This window comes from Ciona robusta, chromosome 13 (genome assembly GCF_009617815.1).
Source record: "Ciona robusta chromosome 13, ASM961781v2".
Taxonomy (NCBI): Eukaryota; Metazoa; Chordata; class Ascidiacea; order Phlebobranchia; family Cionidae; genus Ciona; species Ciona robusta.
In genome coordinates this window covers 464,020-484,184 of record NC_143247.1, presented here as the reverse complement: position 1 = coordinate 484,184, position 20,165 = coordinate 464,020, and the positions used below count along the sequence as shown (strand labels likewise).

The 20,165-nt window shown below is 37.5% G+C and overlaps 3 protein-coding genes, 1 long non-coding RNA gene and 1 other non-coding gene across 6 annotated transcripts; 2 read left to right on the top strand and 3 right to left on the bottom strand.

The window, feature by feature from the left end:
• Positions 1-367: 367 nt before the first annotated feature.
• LOC149725570 (uncharacterized) lies at positions 368-8,485 on the bottom strand. The gene is made up of 9 exons (XM_089891744.1): positions 7,130-8,485; positions 6,409-6,714; positions 5,779-6,001; positions 5,022-5,250; positions 4,415-4,622; positions 3,737-3,921; positions 3,199-3,325; positions 1,441-1,573; positions 368-1,210 (listed from the first exon to the last, which is right to left on the bottom strand). Exons 1-9 carry the CDS (start codon positions 8,483-8,485, stop codon positions 990-992), a joined length of 2,988 nt encoding a protein of 995 aa, XP_089747870.1. The 3' UTR covers positions 368-989.
• LOC149725571 (uncharacterized) lies at positions 568-4,136 on the top strand. The gene is made up of 3 exons (XR_016386440.1): positions 568-707; positions 3,194-3,333; positions 3,763-4,136. It is a non-coding gene; the product is annotated as an uncharacterized LOC149725571 (long non-coding RNA).
• Positions 8,486-8,506: 21 nt separating the features above from the next.
• Positions 8,507-13,889, bottom strand: LOC149725569 (beta-1,4-galactosyltransferase 4-like). Its single transcript, XM_089891745.1, has 5 exons — positions 13,224-13,889; positions 12,777-12,907; positions 12,441-12,656; positions 11,976-12,164; positions 8,507-11,666 (listed from the first exon to the last, which is right to left on the bottom strand). Exons 1-5 carry the CDS (start codon positions 13,776-13,778, stop codon positions 11,435-11,437), a joined length of 1,323 nt encoding a protein of 440 aa, XP_089747871.1. The 5' UTR covers positions 13,779-13,889; the 3' UTR covers positions 8,507-11,434.
• Positions 13,890-14,201: 312 nt separating this feature from the next.
• Positions 14,202-14,274, top strand: Trnar-ccu (transfer RNA arginine (anticodon CCU)). The gene has a single exon. It is a non-coding gene; the product is annotated as a tRNA-Arg (tRNA).
• Positions 14,275-14,537: 263 nt separating this feature from the next.
• LOC149725567 (COMM domain-containing protein 5-like) lies at positions 14,538-18,756 on the bottom strand. 2 transcript variants are annotated; one of them, XM_089891748.1, is made up of 5 exons: positions 18,585-18,756; positions 18,073-18,201; positions 17,233-17,419; positions 16,169-16,391; positions 14,538-15,601 (listed from the first exon to the last, which is right to left on the bottom strand). In XM_089891748.1, the coding sequence occupies exons 2-5, from the start codon at positions 18,188-18,190 to the stop codon at positions 15,500-15,502; spliced, it is 630 nt and encodes a 209-aa protein (XP_089747874.1). In that variant the 5' UTR covers positions 18,191-18,201; positions 18,585-18,756; the 3' UTR covers positions 14,538-15,499. The 2 variants fall into 2 exon arrangements, with proteins under 2 accessions (XP_089747874.1, XP_089747876.1); XM_089891750.1 differs by having other exon boundaries at positions 18,593-18,756.
• Between the last annotated feature and the right edge of the window lie 1,409 nt (positions 18,757-20,165).

The following is a 20,165-nucleotide window of genomic DNA, read 5'->3' as shown; positions in this document are numbered from 1 at the left end:
AAGTAAAAGAGAGAACGGGTGAGAAGTAAACATGCTCTGCCCTGTTGGATATAGTTTAGTGTTTGAGAAAGATCGCGTTCCGCATGACCAAATGTTAATGAAAAACGTCACTATACATAACAAAACCTCGGGTCGCAATTAGGTTTGAATCTCAAACCGTGACGCCCCGCCGTGATATGACACAGTTCTCGTGAAATTTTCTGTCTAGGACATTTTCTAATACTATAATTACCTAAACACACACTACATTAGGGCCATGTAACAGGACAAAAACCAGCAGCGTTGCCGGTGAAGCGCTATAAATAAACGTGTCAAATTATTGCTTACTAACTGAATAACTCAACTGTGACTACGGATAAAACACATGCAAGATTAAAACGCTGTTCATATATAGCAATATCATTTGTTTGAACACGAGGGAATTACGTGGAATTACGATAACGAATGTTAATAATAGGTCAGGGGAACTTTACTGAAAAGAGTATCGCTTTTTTACATTTAGCAGTGCCCGATTTTCCGGGCTTGCCACACATGTGGTATAGTATTGTGGGGAATATATAACAATCAATAAGCAGCAGATAAACAGCGTACATAGTGTCTATTGGTGGATAAATGCCAAACAGAGCACCGCTCCGTTGGATAAATGTCAAACAAGGTACCAGTCCAAAATTACACACGAAGTATAGTGCTGTTCTTAGTACGTTGAGGTAAGATGGTTTATGTCTTTTTGTCGCCTTATCGGGCTATTTGATAATAAACACAACATGTTTAGAGAATTATATAGTTGTATCCTCACGACACCAAAAGAGCGTTGGTTATTGTTAAAAACACGACTGGAAAGCGTTGGATATTATGTGCTAACGGCGTCCCATCTTACCCCAGAGTACAATACATGCCAAGGAATTGTCAAATATACGAAACACTACGTATTTTGGCTAAGATGACGCAATATATGAACACTGACTTAAAACTGTGTAATTTTTGGGCATTTAAACAAAGTTTTCGGTTCCGGCTTTTTTGAACGAATCCAAGTAAGCCGGCGTTGGCTCGCCCTCTAACGGCCACAAAGTTTCGATGTCGCTGTCCTGGTCTTGGTCGGTTTTAACTGGTTTGAACTGGTCGGGCGGAGGCGGCATATCATCTATATTACTCGTTGTACTTTTGTTCAGTAATGGAGAGGCGTCTTTAGCTTCGATTTTTGTCCCGTCTTCTAAAATGATTGGTATTTAATATTTTGTGCTCACTGTCGAGTTATAACATGGGTGTCTTCTTATACACTAGATACACATGGTGTATTCATTTACACAGTTTTTCTTATTTCATAACACAGTCATACCAACTCTTTATTAAATCAACAACAACTTTACGCTTGATTACATTGAGTTTCGAACCCGGAAGCCTCTTTCAATATAAATATTTACACACGACAAAATCTCCTACCTAGTTCCATATCCGGTTGTTTCCTTTTCTCTTCTTTCTCTTCGCTCCCACTCTTCTCCTCTCCTTTCTCTTTTCCTCCTCGGCATCGGTTGTAGACACGGAATATCATGATAATGAGAAATGCCTCCATAACCTAAACAGTAACATATGTTAGTTGTTAAATAAATCTCGTTAAGTAAATATAACTTATTTATCCACGCCGGACCGGCAATATCGTTATAATACGGATTGTCTCTCTGGGTTGGAAAAATGCATTCATTAAGTGTTCTGCCTAAGGACACATACGCTCAAAATGGTAGCAGGGTCAATCCTCGAACCCAAACCTATTGGCTATACGACAAGCGCTAACCGCTGTGTCATGGCGGCCGATTTGTTTTGTAAATTCGCTCAAGTTCATAAAAAGCTGTAGCCTATTGTTGGGTTCTATTACACTGGCTTAATTTTTGTTTAAAAGTGTTGTTGCTCGGATAAAATACGTCTTGCGCAATATATATTTGCACTGCGATATCTGTCATGGCTGATAATATGTTGGTTGTAAAGTTGGCAAACATTCTCAAATGTGGGATGTCTTATCACAACAGAGGTCAATGACCTCAGCATATTGCAAGGTCAATGACCTCAAGGTTAAAGGTGAATGACCATATGATTAAACAGTTACATTTGTTTCGTATTTAAATACAAGAGTAGTAATGTTAACATGTATCGAACATGCAGTTTTATGTTCAGTAAACTATTGAACTCACTGGTATCAATAGATTTGTGCACATGGGCCGTGTATTACATGATTAAATTTAGTGATAAATGAAGTATTTTTGGTGTAGGCAAGGTGATACTGCATCGTTTAAATTAAAATAGAAATGCTTTTTATAAACGATCAGATGTACTGTTTTGTTTGAATAAATAAACTTGCTTTATCCTCGGTTGGCCGAAAAACGACAGTCTTTAAAACACGGGTGTTTTGTTTCATACACCTCGTGCCAGCTGATAAGAGTTACCACCTATGTTACTCTGTGGAGGTTATTTTGAGGGGTATTTTCACTTTTTTATGATTTGGGAGGGTTTTTTATGTGTGGCTGATAGTTTGGAAAACCCATTAGTCACCACTGGGTTGAAGCAATTACCGTTGAGTGTCTTTCTTAAGGAAATATCATACGCCTATACAATGGGATAACAGCCACGCTATATAGTAATGCGTGTGCTAATATTATCTTGAGTATTTTTGTATAATCGTCACTCTCATGCCCACATCAGTCAATATGTGGAATGTGGGCTATTTGCACAAGCTGTAAGCATGATGGCAATTCACCGTGACTTTTAATTCAGTAAAATATTAGCGCATAACTTGGCAAATGCATGGTCACGCTCTATCACTGTATTGAGTAAGTTTTTTGATTCACAATTTCTTTGGCCCATATAATAAAGTTAGATAACGAAACTAAGACATTCATTGCAGTAAAAATATTTGTAAACAAACATACCTATTCTCTCGAAAAACGCACGACTGCATATATATAGAGAGAGAGAGAATATAGTAAGATGGGGGATGATGGAACACATATTCCTTCTATTTTCCCGTCCCATTTGGTAGTGAACAAAGAAAATTTAGGGAATTATAAAACCGTATCCTTTCGTTTAAAAAACGATCAGAATATAGGGACATTATGTACTAAAGGTGTCCCAATTTAACCCATCACTTTATGTGACCTAATATACTATACAAAAGACATATGATTATAAACACATCGTAACATAGCTTACCTGGAAAGCCATGTAAACCAGCGGTAAAAGGAAAAGAACCCCGACTATAATTGGATCAAATGCGAGTTTTAAAACAGTTCCGCACAACTGGACGTTTTGACAGCCAGTCTCAACGCAGATCGTTCGTCTGAAATAGTAAGTTAAGTTAGCTTGACTTTTATGCACACCATGTGTGTCGGGTGTCTATAAATGATCCAATTTATAACTTGAAAGTGAACATGAGGTTTATGAATACGCCATCATGTGTGTCTGGTGTATAAAAAGACACCCATGTTATAACTTAATAGTGAGCATGAGGTGTATGAATACACCATGTGTGTCTGGTGTATAAAAAGACACCCATGTTATAAATTAACAGTGAGCATGAGGTGTATGAATACACTATGTGTGTCTGGTGTATAAGAAGACACCCATGTTATAACTCAACAGTAAGCATGAGGTGTATGAATACACCATGTGTGTCTGGTGTATAAAAAGACACCCATGTTATAACTCGACTGTTAGCATAAAGGCGCATTAATATCACATCGGTTCAAACCTGCATTTTGGATTTTCTCTGAACAGGAAAGCGAAGAAATATCCCAGAATGTAACCGGACATGGGTAATATGGCGCAGCAGGCAAGGACAGGCACAGGAAAATACACAAAGAAGGCATCACCAAGCATGATGCCAGCCAACACAGCGACGGTGATCGAACACAACAGAAGAACTAGCCCACCGATCTGTAAACAAATCGATAGCCGTTATATGTAACTCGTGTGTTCATCTCGTGCCCGAAATTATTTTACGTAAATACGACACAAATTATTTAACTTCAAACGTTTCGGTTTAAAAATGACAAGTAAAATAAAAAGGGTAGATAGAACTTTACCAAAGACGCAATTAATAAACTAATGCAGTAGCACACGGAAGATGGTTTCAATTTTTAAACCATATTTATAGGAGAGTTATGTTAAATTATAGGCTTCACTTTTGTTAATTGCTTTGTTATCAGAATTTAAACATACTAGAATTCTTTTGTATTAAGAAAATATTTCATTAATTTAACAGCCACGGCCACGGCCACGCTTTTTAACTGACGCTCTTTCCAATATTATTTATCCATAACGTGTTTTAAGGATTGTCATTCTGTTGTAGATTATCTTAGTTGTTTTAATATTATAATATGATATCCACTAATGTTCTAAAAAAGCAAATGAATATATTGTACATTACCCTCATAATAATTGTCGTCCATTGCGGTCTGTAGTGTCTGATAATGATACCGACAATTACTGGAAAGATCGTCAGCAAAATATTGATGATAATTTTGTCGAAGGGAACGATGTCAGCACTGAGCGGCGTTATAAGCTTTGAGTATAAGTAGATTGATAGTGGCATCATGCCCAACCCGATAACAGAGGAACACGTCGTCATGAGAATACTGCGAGGAAAACATTAACGCTATAAACCATTATTTAGCACTGTGGTGTAAAAAGAATAACGTTAGCTTATAATCGCTTAATGGGAAACGACGGTCGTTATACCACGGGTGTTATGTTTCATACACTTCATGTCCGCTGACAAGTTAACACTTATATAACTTTGTGCGCGACTATTCTACGGGATTTTTGTTAGTGTTTGGCTGATATACCAGACAACCCATTGGTGACCATGGAGCCAAAAGAATTTCCGTAAAATGTCTTGCCCAAGGACACATACGTCCACCATGGTGGCAGCGACGAGCCTAAACTTGGTACTTTTAAGTTAAAACCAGACCGGCTAACAATTCAATGTACAGGACGTATCACAGGATAATATCCATTGTTTAAATCGTAATCACCTTAAGTCCATATCACCGTTAAGTGAATACGCCAGCATGTTGGACAAGTTCCCACCAGGACAGCATCCGCATATTAACACAGCAATAGCTGCGTATGTATCCAGTTGAAAGGCTTGTGTGAGCCCGTAAGCAGAAGCGGGCATGATACAGAATTGTGCAACAAGTGCTATTATTACACCTTTTGGTTTTCTCGCGTGTTCCATAATCTTTGATACTGTCATCGTGCATCCTTTAAAACAAGGCCGTTTGATAATAATACAATCTCAATACTTCTTTGCTTAATGACGTCATAATCGTATAAACAATCATCCTCACTGAGCACACATCGATTCGTGAAGAAACGTGACATCAAGTGACGTCATAGCTGATATAACATTGTTAGTCACAAAGTTTAATTTGATGGTTATTCAACAAGGAGAAATGAATAAATGGAACTTATTCATATTCGTATAGCGGGGCAAACAATAGAATCCTGTTTTATATACCTCGGCCCGCCCACAAGTTACCTGTGCGTTAAACATGCAGCTTTGGGAATATTTATATCGTTGACAAATTAGATAACCTCGCATGCCACAGGGTTGTAGCAATTGTCTTTTAGTATCTTGCCCAAGGACACATTAGCCCACAATGGTAGCAATGCACAGCCTTTAACAAATAACCTATAAGGGTCTTATGCAAAGACAGGTACGCTAACCATTGTGCCGCGGCGCTGTACAAAATATGACGTCATTAAAACTCTCGTGACGACATCACTTACCTAAAGAGACCATGACGAAAGCAAGAACCACGACAACGAGTACGCTGATGACGACATTGATTGTTCTGTTCCTTTGAACTTTGAAGAGGTTGAAGAAGAAGTAAGATGACGGGACCATCACTTCCTTGAGAAGATCGTCATCTGAGAGGATTTCTTCTTTGATCTCGGAGGAATTCTTCCCGCTGATGAGAAGCAGTTTCATCTTCATCGGGATCGGTCGATCCTGGGGAATCGTTGCAAATTATTGTTGCAGCTATAATGATACGTCAATAAAATCTACAATTATTGCATCAGCCACAAAGTTACATACGTGGCAACTTGTAAGCGAGCACGAGGTGTATGAAACATAACATCCGTGTTATAATGACAGTCGTTGCCCTGCCATGTCAGGATAAATAAGTTACATACGTGGTAATTTGTTAGCGGGCACCAGGTGTATGGAACAGAACACCTGTGTTATAATGACAGTCGTTGCCCTGCCATGTCAGGATAAATAAGTAACATATACGTGGTAACTTGTAAGCGGGCACGATTTGTACGAAACAGAACACCCGTGTTATAACGTCTGCTGTTGCCCAACCATGCGAGGATAAAAAAGTGTCATTCATTCATTTATATCTTATACTACACCTGGATCATATTTCGGAAATCGGTGGGCAGCATCGCCTTTATGAGATCATCGTCTGCTATTATCATCATAGCTATCTCTGTGGAGTTATATTTCCCACTAAAGATTGCGGTCTCAATATCTTCTGGCATCTTCCCGTCTTCAATTAGAGTCCGGAGGACTTCTGGCATCCGGGATAAGATGATCTCCCTGTTGTTGGTGATGTTGGCTCGAAGCCACTCTGGAGTAATGTCTCCTCGGAGGAGCTTTTCGATTGTGTCCGGAGGTAGGTAACCGGCTTGAATGTAACCTTGCAGCATCTTTAGTTGCTGTGGATGTTTCGGAATAAAGAGTTATGTAGTAACTTCATGGGTAAAAATGTAGCCAACAATTTTTTTTAACCTAAACCTGAAACAAGTACGCGGTATGAGATCAAACAAACTGTTACTTAACATATTATTAATTTATTTAAGCCTTTTGAAAAAATCAGGGCTCTTACATTATGCGGTAAAATTCTCCAAAAATGAAAATGTTAACGTTGACCACATCGCTGGGCGTACATAAACCTTCGTTTATTTAAATGCTGTTTACACTACAGCGATTCATCGTTAACGAAAAATCTGTTATATTTTATGCGCCAGGTTTACGTTGCATCATATGCTAACAAATTAATGACTTAAAGCAGGTTTAAAGTTATTTTTTTTATACAAAAACCAACAACAATCCATAAGAAAATAAATTTACCTCTCGTTTCTTCTTTTGACCGTATGACCCCTCCGGCTCCGGCATCCTTCCCAGTTGCTGATCCTCCATGCATTCTTCCGGGATCCTCCCAGCTTTGATCGCAGCATCCCTCATCATCTTGAGCAGCTCCATGACCGTCATCTCGCCAGCTGCTGTCTTTTGAGACACTCCAGGAGGCAACATTCCCGCTTCTTCCATCCTCCGAGAAGTAGTGAGAACTTCCTCCAAGTTACTCGCGTTCATCCGCGACTGACACTGCGGCTTCGAAAGTGACGCCATAGTGACGTCACCCATCGCGTTCGTGACATTGTTTTTATTTATGTCTTCATTTTCCGATTCTGACGTAGCTGCATCTTCAGATGATGACGTAATATTCTCATTTCTTAACGTTATATCTTTGACCAATTGTAGCATCGAGTCAACCGTAGTTGTTTTCGTCGGCGACGTCACCACCTTTGATTGCGTCATCGTGACGTCATTCTTTTTCGTAGACGTCGATAAATGGGCGTCCTCTTTGGAAATCGGTTCTTTGCCAACATAATCTTCTTTCGTTGGCGGAATGCAATCCGGAAGTGGCGCAAGTCCGTTTTCCGCAAGAAGAGCTTTTACTTTTTCCAACTTCTGTTCTTCCGTGTATTCCCCAACCTTAATAACAGCAGCATCCAAGAACGAAATCTCTCCGTTAGCAACGTGAAGCTGCATCTTTAGTTTAACAAGCAAGCTGTATTTATCGTCATCGCAACCTAGCATGACGTCAGAAGTGATGACGTCAGCAGGTTTTGATGACATACGCTTGTGGGATAAAGTCATCTTTTCTTCGGTGATTTCTTCTTCGATTTGAAGTGTGTGTGTCGAACTAATTGTTCTGGGATCGATTCCAACGTTGGTCATGGCAGCAGAGGTTTCTTCTGTCACAATGGTCGTCTGTGACGTTTCGTTAGCTGTTGTTTCTTCATCGTATTCGGAATAAGAGGAGTCGTAATCATACCCGAAAAGCATGTCAATTATACTTGACATCCCGTCACCATTGGTTTGTGGCGAAAGGTCCGCCACGGTTGCCATAACAACAGGGTACGTGGTCGAAATTTCCAAAATCGTTTTCGAAGAAGACTTTTTTTCTGCTGAGCTTTGTTGAATAATAGTGGGCATTGTTATGTTTTCAATCGCTTTAATTTCAGAGTCCGTTGTTACGAGTCCGACTGTTGTTGTTCTGTTTTTCTTCTTATTTTTGTTTTTTCGTCGCCTTCTTCGTTTCTCCCTTCTCTCTTCTTTGCTTCCCACTCCTGCGCTCTCCAGGAGCAAAGAAGAAACAAGAATGAGAACCAGCAGGAGGAAGAGATATTTTACAAATTTCATATTGTCTTCTGCAAATAAAAAATCGTAAATTTGGGTTACTGGGTTCAAATTCCAATGGTGGCGCTTGAGAAGCTGGTTTAAAATGACATCAACATGTTAGAATAAGAACTTGGGTGTTTGGTTAGAATTACAATGCATTAAGCTGTGTCTCTGGGCAAGACATTTTACGGACATTTTTACAAACCCAGTGAATCCAAGTAAGGTTTTCAAAATATCGGCCGTAAATCCGTCTGTCTGTAACAAACCACGCCTTTGTATAGCAGCAGCACAGGGAGACTGGTATATTTTAAATTATGTACGAATCTTAAAATTATTTTCAAAAGATTTTAAAAATTTCAAATAAATGATGTTACGAAATTTAAATTATTGCACATGGTTATAAAGTTTATATTAGGCCTGTATACAGAGTTGCCGTTTCTACGTATAAGCATAACTGGATTAACTGCACTTGCTTGACAACTAGCTTAAAGTATTTACAGACCACGTAGTAGCAGTATACGTCTATTATGCTTGACAGTTAATTCTCCAACGAAAATAGGCAACCACAAATATATATAAGTTCCCAGGTGTCTGGTTTACATCTTATGTATGGAAACTATGCAAGGAACTTATATTAGCGAATTTTGGTTATTTGGAATTTTGACCGACGGTGCTTTACGGAGTTAAGTTTGTCGCCTATTTAAAGCTGAGAGCGTGACCGCATATTACTATACAGTTGCGTCTTGTACGAACCCATAGATTTTTAAATTGCGTATAAAATCAAAAGTCGCGTATCCACACACTGCAATAGCTTCAGCAACTCGACTGTGGGCATGGGAGTGGCAACCATGGATAAGTCACTCAAGTTCCCACACACGAAAATATAAATGACCAAACCAACCAAAAGTCATGTCTGCTTATCCACACACTGCAATAGCTTCAGCAGCTCGACTGTGGGCATGGAAGTGGCAACCATGAATAAGTCACTCAAGTTTCGACCCACAAGAATATATAAATGACCAAACCAACCAAATGTCATATCTGCTTATCCACACACTGCAATAGCTTCAGCAGCTCGACTGTGGGCATGGAAGTGGCAACCATGAATAAGTCACTCAAGTTTCGACCCACAAGAATATATAAATGACCAAACCAACCAAATGTCATATCTGCTTATCCACACACTGCAACAATTACAACAGCTCGATTTAAACGTATGAATGCCTAACTTTATCGTACATGAATCAAATATGTCATATCTAAAAAGTCCGCAAAAACACAAATGTCTCTATACACGCTCTCCTAAAATTATAAAAATATTGAACACTCTTCTTTCTGTAACTTTACCAAACCTTACCTTTCTGAGAACAGAAATATCATCTTTACTATGCAATAAAACAACGGCTACAATAACAAGTTACGAAAAACCCAACCTTTAAAAGTATAAGAACCCGCAAAATACCGGCCACATTACACACGGTCGCAGTTTAAGACAATATAAGGCGTATGATTAAACACACATTGAATGTTTGCCTTCTATAAGCTGTTAATTAATCAAGGTATTCTACAAGCAAACATACGACTCATAATGACAACGCTTATACCCGATGCCGCATAGTGTGTAACTTTACTGGGTCAAAAGTAACTAACAGATAAATATTTTTGTTATAAACTTCGAGCGTGGATATTGTTTAAGCGTTTACCATAGAGCGTAGCTCGCCTCGGTGTGAAATGAACAAACAAAGAATATCTACACCCAGCGTTGTACAGCGCAGGTCAGCGTAGATATTTCTTCGTTTATTCTTTTAAGCGGCGTTTACACTACAGCGTAGCTCGCCTCGGTGTAAAATGGCAAACAAAGAATATCTACACCCAGCGTTGTTCAGCGCAGGTTAGCGTACATATTTCTTTGTTTGTTCTTTTAAGCCGCGTTTACACCACAGCGTAGCTCGCTTCAATGTAAAAAAAACAAATTAAGTTTATAAATACACCAAGCGTTGTTCATTTTTTTTATAAACTGATACTCGTTTACAATTTTAAAAGAAATGCTTTACTGTTAAAACCATTTTTGTTAATCTTTGTAAAATATTCGAATATCTCCAATAAAAAACCTTAAATTGCACATAATTTTAACAGATGAAAACATTAAATTAAACCCTGTTAATAATCTTAAAAACGTTTCAATATCGACTTCAAAACTTTTGCAACAAAGTGTCGAATTGCTGCAAAACTCGACTCTTTATAATCTTCTGTGTTTTCCTTTCTCCCAATACCCTTCTCCATATTTGGTAAAACAAATAGATTGAGCAAGACTGTTATCAATACGACATGACATGTTATCAGAATTTCTTGTCGGACATTTTCTAAACCGATGTACGATTGGTTCCCGTAAATCGTGTTTTAATTCATTATTGTGGCGTTATCGCTTTAACGTTAAAAGCCGTAGTTGTAATGTATATCACTACCAAAAGATACGGATTCGAGCCTAGACGTTGTTAGCAATGCGTAGCCGATTGTCTTTGAGCAAGATTAAGGTTTTGCTTTAATTCGGTGGTCGATTACGGTTTGTCTAAATTTTCAGCCATAGGCTACAAACAAATGAGAATAATTAATTACACAGTTACGCACCACATGTAAACGATTTGGGCAAGACACACAAAGCTAGTTACGTGGTATCCCAAAAGCAGGCACGAGTTGTATAAAATAGAACATCCGTAGTGCAAAAAGCGTCGTTGCTTGCCAATCTCGGATAAAATCAGCTAAGCGTTTTTTACCCTTAATCCGTTATTAATTACATGGGATTGGTAAACCCTTTTGTCGCAATATAAATGACTTCAACACGATATACAAATTAAACACTATACCATCATTAAGAAATAAACACCAAACACTGTACCGGAAACTTACAATGGTTGGTGTTGCAACTTTTGGTCTTAAACATACGCTTTACACGTATAAAGATACACTTTATTATTTTCCCAGCTCCACAGTTATGTTCGTAAACGTAGCTTGCAATGTTTCTCCGAGCACCGAGTACTCGACCGAGTTCAAACCATCCCCGAACATTTCCTTGGTTGTGTGACGTAGCAAGTTGAAACGTTTCTTGTTTAGGGGGTTTCCCGGGTCAGGACCATGGGGTAACGATGTGAACTTACACAGCGAAGGAGATGGTCGACGAATCTTCATTCCATGCGCGCGGATTCTGTATTTGTCAAAATTATGACGTCATAGTATATGTAAGTGACGTCAAAAGAAATAAATTCGTAAACCAAAAATGCATGTTCTTAACTTTAAATCAACTAAATTTACTAAAAATGACGGCAATGTCAGTATGATGTTATTATTGGCGTTGCCTTTGTGATGTCATTTAAATTAAGACGCCATAAGACATGTATATGACGTCATAATGCCGAAACTTAAACATTAGTTTCACAACTTTCATAAAGTTAAACTTGGCGTTATAGACATCGTGACGTCGTTTTTGTTACTATGACGTCACAGAAGCACCGACCTGATCGCCATGTCGTCGTCTTCGCCGCCCCAACCAACGTAACGATTCGACCACCCGTTTACTCGCTGTAGTTGAGCTGGTGTGAATGCGGACACGCCCCCAACTGTGACCCCACCCACCAATTTGTACTTGAACTTGCTAATGCCAGTAGATACGTGTCTGACGTCATCAGAGCACGTGTACAAGCATCTGTGATGACGTAATGAATTTTAATAGTGACGTACAGTGTTTAGGCCGTCAAGTATTTTTTGCAGTTGACAGAATAAGCTTTATTTAAAAAGTAGCAAATTGTTCTGCCAACTTGCAAAGCAATTAATCTCATGCACAGCTGAAACAAATTTCGACAACTCAAGAGCGACATTTAGCGGAAAGTAAGGACTAGTTAATTGTATAAATAAATTTAACCAATTTATTTTCTAAAATCACACGGGCTAACCACTGTGCTATACGTCATTCAGCACATACCTATGTTCTTCTGGTAGAAGATCTACGTCATGAAATACGTAACAAGAGTAATTGTGACGTTTCATGGCCTCCAAGTACCCTACGTTCATTAAAGCTCCTTTATTAAAGACCCCGTTGCTTGATTGATTAATGACGTAAATACAATACTCGAATCGTTGTGATTGTAGCACAGGGTGCAAATAATGAAGAAGTACTCGAAGGTGAAATTTTCGATTTCTAAGAGCAACAAAAAATTTATTTCGTAAAACACATAGTTGCGAAGACTTGAATAATAAAAACAACAAAATGAAATCACTATACACCGTTTTGACGCCGATACGGTATGACATCACCAACCTGAACGGAATAATGACTGCTAGTTTTCCACGTGGCTTCGTATTTGGTTTGAAATATCCTCCGATTTCCAAATATGGATTCTCCGCCGTAACGTCATCAAACATGACGCCACTTGAAGAAATGCTCATCGCCTTTCAGCAAAAGAGTTATTCACTTTGATATAAAAAATACTTAATCAAATAAAAATTATTTATCCTCATGTGGTGGTGCAATGAAAGTTGTTATAACACAGGTGTTGTTTTATACACCTCATGCCCGCTTACAAGTTACCACGTATGTAACTTTGTGGGTGGTGATAATCTTTCTATATACCGCAGACAAATTAGACAAGACAACCCATTACACATATACGCCCACAATGGTAGCAGCGACAAAGCTATGTCTTAGAGAAATGCATGCTAACCACTAATAACTTGATTGCAATATATTATCCCAGCCATCACAAACCGTTGTTAGGTTCCTTGTCTCTTTATATTCCTCGCCGTTTTCCATCCAATATTCCTTCTCCTTATCTCTGACGTATAATGGGCGTTGTTTCACACGATGATTACGCAGTGATGAGTGTCCGTGGTGACCCAAGTGACTATGACGCGCATGATCATGATGCATGTGATGACGATGGTGATATCCGTGATGATTTTTGTGAGAATTTTTACCAACTTCGTGACGCGTTTTCTGCCACTGGTGATGCGTTTTCTGTGGTCCTTGATGTGTTTTATGCGATCCGTGATGCGTTATATGTGTTTCGTGATGTACCGAGTGATATTTCTTTGGATATTGCGCGACATAGGTTTGGCGTTGCGCCCATAACCCATTCATGAAACCACTTTCAGCTTTATGGCTCCTTCTAGCGAATGATAAATCTTCCGTTGAGTTTCGGTTTTTCGTTTCAATGAGATGGTGTATATAAGCAAACCCAGCGACCAAGTTGACGAATATAAACAGTATAACCACGTTTTTTAAACGGGAACCTCTTCCAATAAATAAACGAGAACCAGTCATAAAGCTTTTTTCTATTTTATGTTATAGCTAAACCCTTATGTTTTGCAAAGATTTCTTAACACCTAGCTGGTATAATGCAGCTGCGACAAAACTACTACCAAGATATACAAAGTACCCCTGGTGTCTCTGTTACATTTGTTTGTATAGTTACACTGTTGTTATTATAACCGCTGTTGTAACTACACTCTTAATTAATAATGATGGGCTCTTTTGGAAAATACGATTAAACGTTTTTACAAATCAAGAAAGTGTCTCAATATTTAGCTATGTACGTCATAACAATTGGTGTAGAAAACATACCTCATGCTCACTGTCAAGTCCTACTGCTGTTCTAAACAACTCTGGGTGTGGATATTTCTTTGGCTTTTGTACACCGAGTCGATCTCTATTGTAAACGCCACTTAATGTAACGAGTATGTGTGAGCCTCGGTGGCCTAATGGATAAGGCATTGGCCTCCTAAGCCAAGGATTGTGGGTTCGAGTCCCACCCGAGGTGCTTACAATTACAACACACGTGTTATAACCACTGTACAAAATTACTTTTTCTTTAATTAACCCATGCTGGAACCATGGGGTAAGATGGGACACTGAATATTCTAATTGTGTTTTAAACAATTACCAAAACGGTCTATGGAAGTCGTGAGGACATGGTTTTATAATTCCTTAAATGTTCTTTGTTTACCACCAAATGGGATTAGAAAATAGAATGAAAACATGAGCCATCTTTCGCCACCCTACCATATGTAGCTAGCAGGACAATTTTTGTAATATTATTGTATTGCACGAATGTGAACATAAATCAACATAAAGTCATTTGGATGGCAACAAATTTATGGCAAAGATTTCTAAATGAGTTTTTGGTGAATTACAGTAAAAAATATTGTATATTGTGGGAAAGCTTGATATCGATATATCATCTTATATTTCCTAATCGCGTTAACAATTCTCTTTTATAGCCAGGAGGATACAGTTTTATATTCCATTAAATATTTTTTTTGTCTATTACAAAATGGGACGAGGAAAAAGAATGAAAACATAGGCCTTCTTACCTCAACATTATGAGAAAAATATTCACTTCAATGATCGTTTTGTTTTTTGAAGAAAACTAAGCAGCGTGGAAAAAAAGGGAGTTAATGAAAGTGAGAGAATTGGGAAAAAAGGCAATAGAAACTTATCATCATAAGTTTTTAATTTGTTACGTATGTTAATTTTTTCAGGTGTTTAACTAAAATATGGTAGTTAAATAATTTTTTTTAAATATTTATATTAACCTAAAAAATATATTCCTTCTGTTTGCCACAATAATTGTTTCTAAAATTGCTTCTCTTGTAAAAACACACATCAGGTTTATTGTAAACATATTTAAAAATACAGCGATTTAAAAGACAATTAAAAAGTTTGGTAGAATAGGCTCTTAACTTTTATAAACACAGGGAAGGCAGGGATAATTAGACACACATTCATGTGAAACAAATCTAACTTATTGGTTGTAATGTTTACTGATTAATACAGTGTAGAAATTTTTATGGTTGGCCTGCCCACCCTGCCACCCCAGGTTTGGCGCCTATGGTACAATAAATCTTAGTATTATTATTGTTTACCAGAAAAGCAATTTTTAAATAATCAAAAAACCTACAAAAAATTCCAATTACTAACTAGAGACAAAATATATATGAATTTTTTAATTTTATATTTTGTAATGTTTGAAAAATATTAAACATTTAAGTTTCAACTTGAAATATTGATCGTTTCTCCAACTGCTGCATGTAGTTTAAAACCTCAAGCACAGAATACCGGAGTTGGTGGAATTTTTCTTTTGATACCTGAAGAAGGTATTGGTAATATAAGTAACTTATCTGTGGTTGCCACGTTCATGACAACACAGTCGAGTTGCCACATGCTTGGATTTTAAATACCAGACATGCAGCTCATATGTTAAAAAAACACTTAGGTCAGTATAACATATGACTATCTTGTAAAAAGTTAAAATGAAAAATAGTTATTCGAGGTAAAGAAGAAAATTAGATTATTTATAACAATATATAGGAAGGAATTAGCAGCAAAACGACAGTCAATAAAAACGGCATACATTACAACTAAAAGTGTGAAATAATAGGTGGCTGCTAAACTTGAATGCATGAAACTAAATTTTTTTTCTAACTATGTTTCATAACCTATATTATAAAATACTGTATATACGGCGTATATATATATATATACATAACTATTATTTTATATGAAACCAAGTTTTTGTAATCAAATTAATTATTTTTATTAAACTAACTTTTACGTTTTAATAACTAAATAACAAAAAATGGGCTATGATATTTATTTTACATTACATATTTTAAAATACATTTTGCATGAAACTATATTTTTATTAAACTAACTTCAAGTGTATGTTCTTCTCCTTTATCTGTGGTTATTGTGATCAATATAGTTGGTTCCATTACTCTGTTTAAAGATGCGTTTGATATCGCTACGTCTACGCGCCAACGAAGCTTGGATAACGTTGCCACATGAGGGCACTGTTGATGTGCATTGTCTTCTAACGAAGGACGTGCATCACCGAACAAAGCTGTGCTCAGTGGAGCGTGAAATGATGTCGGTAGCCTGAAATATTGAAGCGTAACCATTTAAACCAGAGTTGTCTGATTACCCTTACAATGTATATGCGCATGATATTTTATATAGGTGAGGTCCTAAGACTCCTAAAATTAGGCACGGCATGGGACCTGGGATTTAGGCCAGAGTTGGCCCATTACTTCAACATTGTATATGCACATTCTATTCTATATGGGTGAGATCCTACAGTGTGTGTGGCACGCCATAGGACCTGGGATTTAGACCAGAGTTGGCCCATTACCCCAACATTGTATATGCACATTCTATTCTATATGGGTGAGATCCTACAGTGTGGCACGCCATAGGACCTGGGATTTAGACCAGAGTTGGATGGGAGAGATTACCATTAATCATTTTGGGATGACGCTATGTTTTGGCATAAAGTTTACACTTCAAACAGATTTTACCCTGCTGTTAGGTGTCTAAACAAACAAGCAGAGCCAAAGTATATTGCATTCACCACATTAATCAGTGACGTTTCCTATGTTTGACAACTATGAGTGTAACTGTATTTTAACAATGTCACCTCAGATTTTACCCTGCTGTTAGGTGTCTATACAAACAAGCAGAGCCAAAGTATATTGCATTCACCAAAATAATCAATGACGTTTCCTATGTTTGACAACTATGAGTGTAACTGTATTTTAACAATGTCACCCCAGATTTTACCCTGCTGTTAGGTGTCTATACAAACAAGCAGAGCCAAAGTATATTGCATTCACCACATTAATCAATGAGGTTCCCTATGTTTGACAACTATGAGTGTAACTGTATTTTAACAATGTCACCCAAGATTTTGGTAAAACATTAAAAAGCATGTCCTACTTACATTATTTCATTCAGATCGTTTTCGAAAACATTTTTCTTCAGTAAATTTTTGGGTGTTCTCATGGCTTTTCTAATTATTGTAAACACACCGGGATAAATGTGGTTGATAGCTTCTTTCGAAATTCCTTTGGTCAGGTTTGAAAACTTGTCGTTTGTAGGATTTGTATCAGATGACATCTCAACTGCAACTGTAGATTAGGTGTTAGATCAGTGAATGAATATAAGTAACTTATTTATTCTCATGTATTGTGGCAATGACATTACAACACGGGTGTTCTGATTCATACACCTCGTGCCCGCTTACAAGTTACCACATATGTAACTTGTTCATCCTCACATGGTGGGGCAACAACAGTCGTTATAACACGGGCTTTCTGTTTGATATACCTCGTGCCCGCTTATAAGTTACGACATATGTAACTTAATTAAACTCGCATGGCGGGACAACGACAGTCGTGATAGCACGGGTGTTCTGTTTCACACACCTTGTGCCCGCTTACAAGTTACCACATATGTAACTTGTTCATCCTCGCATGGTGGGGCAACAACATCCGTTATAATTAAATGTTCTGTTTCATACACCTCGTGCCCGCTTACAAGTTACTTACCACGTATGTAACTTATTTATTATCGAGTGGCGGAGCCACGAGAGCCATCTTTTCTGTATGCCCGACAATTTAGACAACCATAAACCACAAATGGGTTGAAGCAATTGCCGTTAAGTGTCTTGTCCAAGACATATGCGCACACAATAGTAGCAGAAAACACAAAATCAGGTCTTTTTAGGCTTGTTATTATTTTTTGTTTTAGATAAATAACACTGAAGTTAAAACAGTTTTACCTGTTACCAGTCGTTCGAACACAGAAATATCATACTTTTTCAAGGATTTCAATAAAAGTGAGACACCTGGTGGTAGAGGGTAACCCAGAAAGTTGACATGATCTTTAATTCCGGACATTTTAACTAAATCTGAGAAGTTTAACAAACAACAACTGTTATACTTTAGCTGTGTTCTATATGGATGAGATTCTACAGCGAGGAAAACCAATGAACTTACTTAACAGTTAAAAACTGCCGGTGCTAGTGAAGAATCTCTCCCCCCCCCCCCTTATTTACTAACTACTAACCCCTATAACCACTAACCCCCTAACCATTAACACCTAACCCCCTAACCTAGGGGTTAGTGGTTAGCAAATAAGGTGGGGGTGGGGGGGAGATTCTCTACTAGCACCCTGTCTTTTATTAAACAATTGATTGGGCTTGATTTTGGTCCGTTACGTTTTCGTAGCACCAGATCCTTACTGTATTCACTATATTTATGTAAAATGTCAGCCAAATACAACCTAACTTACATAAACACCTGTGAAAAGTGGTGCAACCAATTCAAGGTTATTGTTTTGTTGACACTCTATAAAAGTAGCTGTCAAAAAATACTGAAGTGTCGGTCAAATAACGCTTAACTGAGGGAACAAATTTAAGTCCGTAATATGGTAAATTAAACGGTAAAACTTTCTTTCTTTTACACTTTACATCTGTCACAATCACAGACCGATGATTAAATCATATTAAACCGAAAGTAAGCGAGATCCTGAAACCCCTACAGTTTGCCTTCTTCGCTAAATTACTTAACTTTTTTACATCGTCTCTCTTTTTTTATTTTGTCTCGTTTCGCTAGATTGAAAATTGAATTTGTGTTCAGATTAAAAGGGGTATCACGAATGTTAAATCCATTCTAGCTCATATATTACTGTAAAATTGTATATTTTTGAAAATCATATTTATGCTGGTAAGTCAAATAAATATCTGTTAACATTTAATTTCATTTTGCTAAAATACTAGATAATTACCAACGGTCTATGGGAGTCGTAAAAATGCAGTTTTATAATTCTTTTAATGCTGCTCTTTGTTTAGTATCAAAAGAGACGAAAAAATAGAATAAAAAAGGGCCTTTATGTATCCCACCCAACTGTACAACAAAAACATCTAAAACGATTATAATTTGAACCATACACGCATGTTTTAAAAGGATTAGATGGAATGGTTCTCAATACAACCATACAGTAGTGTGGGGAAGATGGGACACTCTTTAATACTATTTTTTTTCTTATTTGGGGGTAAACAAAAACAACCAAAGAATTATAAAACCGTATCTTCGCGATTCCGGTAGACCGTTGTTAATTGTTTAAAACACGATCAAGATATTTGGATATTATGTGCTGAATGTGTCCCATCTTACCCCAGCCTACTATATATTGCATACAGACCAACGCTACACACGTCATATATTGACTTATTATAACAATGCGGTTGGTAAGAGTATATCACAGTTCCCATCTCATATATATGACGTCATTGTAGTAGGAGTTTCCCGGTTTCCGGGTTGGTGATATGCATACAAGGTAATCTATGTATTAGAGCAGATCAAGGCACCGTATACCTTCGCATGTACGTTGTTGTTATTACGCAAGGAATCGTTAACTACGAAGCTCTGCAAATAAACAACTAAACCAGCAACCAGACACCAGAAACATATTTACGATCCGGTTGATTGCAAGGAATATTTCAACTAGGTTAGTGATCTGTGTTTTACAGTTAAACTCGATGGTGTTTTGCCAAAATGATAGACCATGTCGTCATGGAGCAATAATTGTTTCAAACAAACAAAACAATCAAGATGATAAATATATAAAGAAGTTCGTAAAGTTTAAAATAAAAAAAATATTTTATTCGAAAGAATATTAAACTAACCGCCCTATGTTTTGAAATCTTAAGCAGTATGTAATAAAACCAAACAAACAGCATGTGAGTGTTTGGTCTTTTTTGTTACAGCGGCTTTTATACAAAAAAAAACGAATGTATTGTGTTGGTCAGACACGCCTTTAGGGGGACAATTTTCCGCATATTTTATCAAAATCTTGTTTAAACGAGTGTCG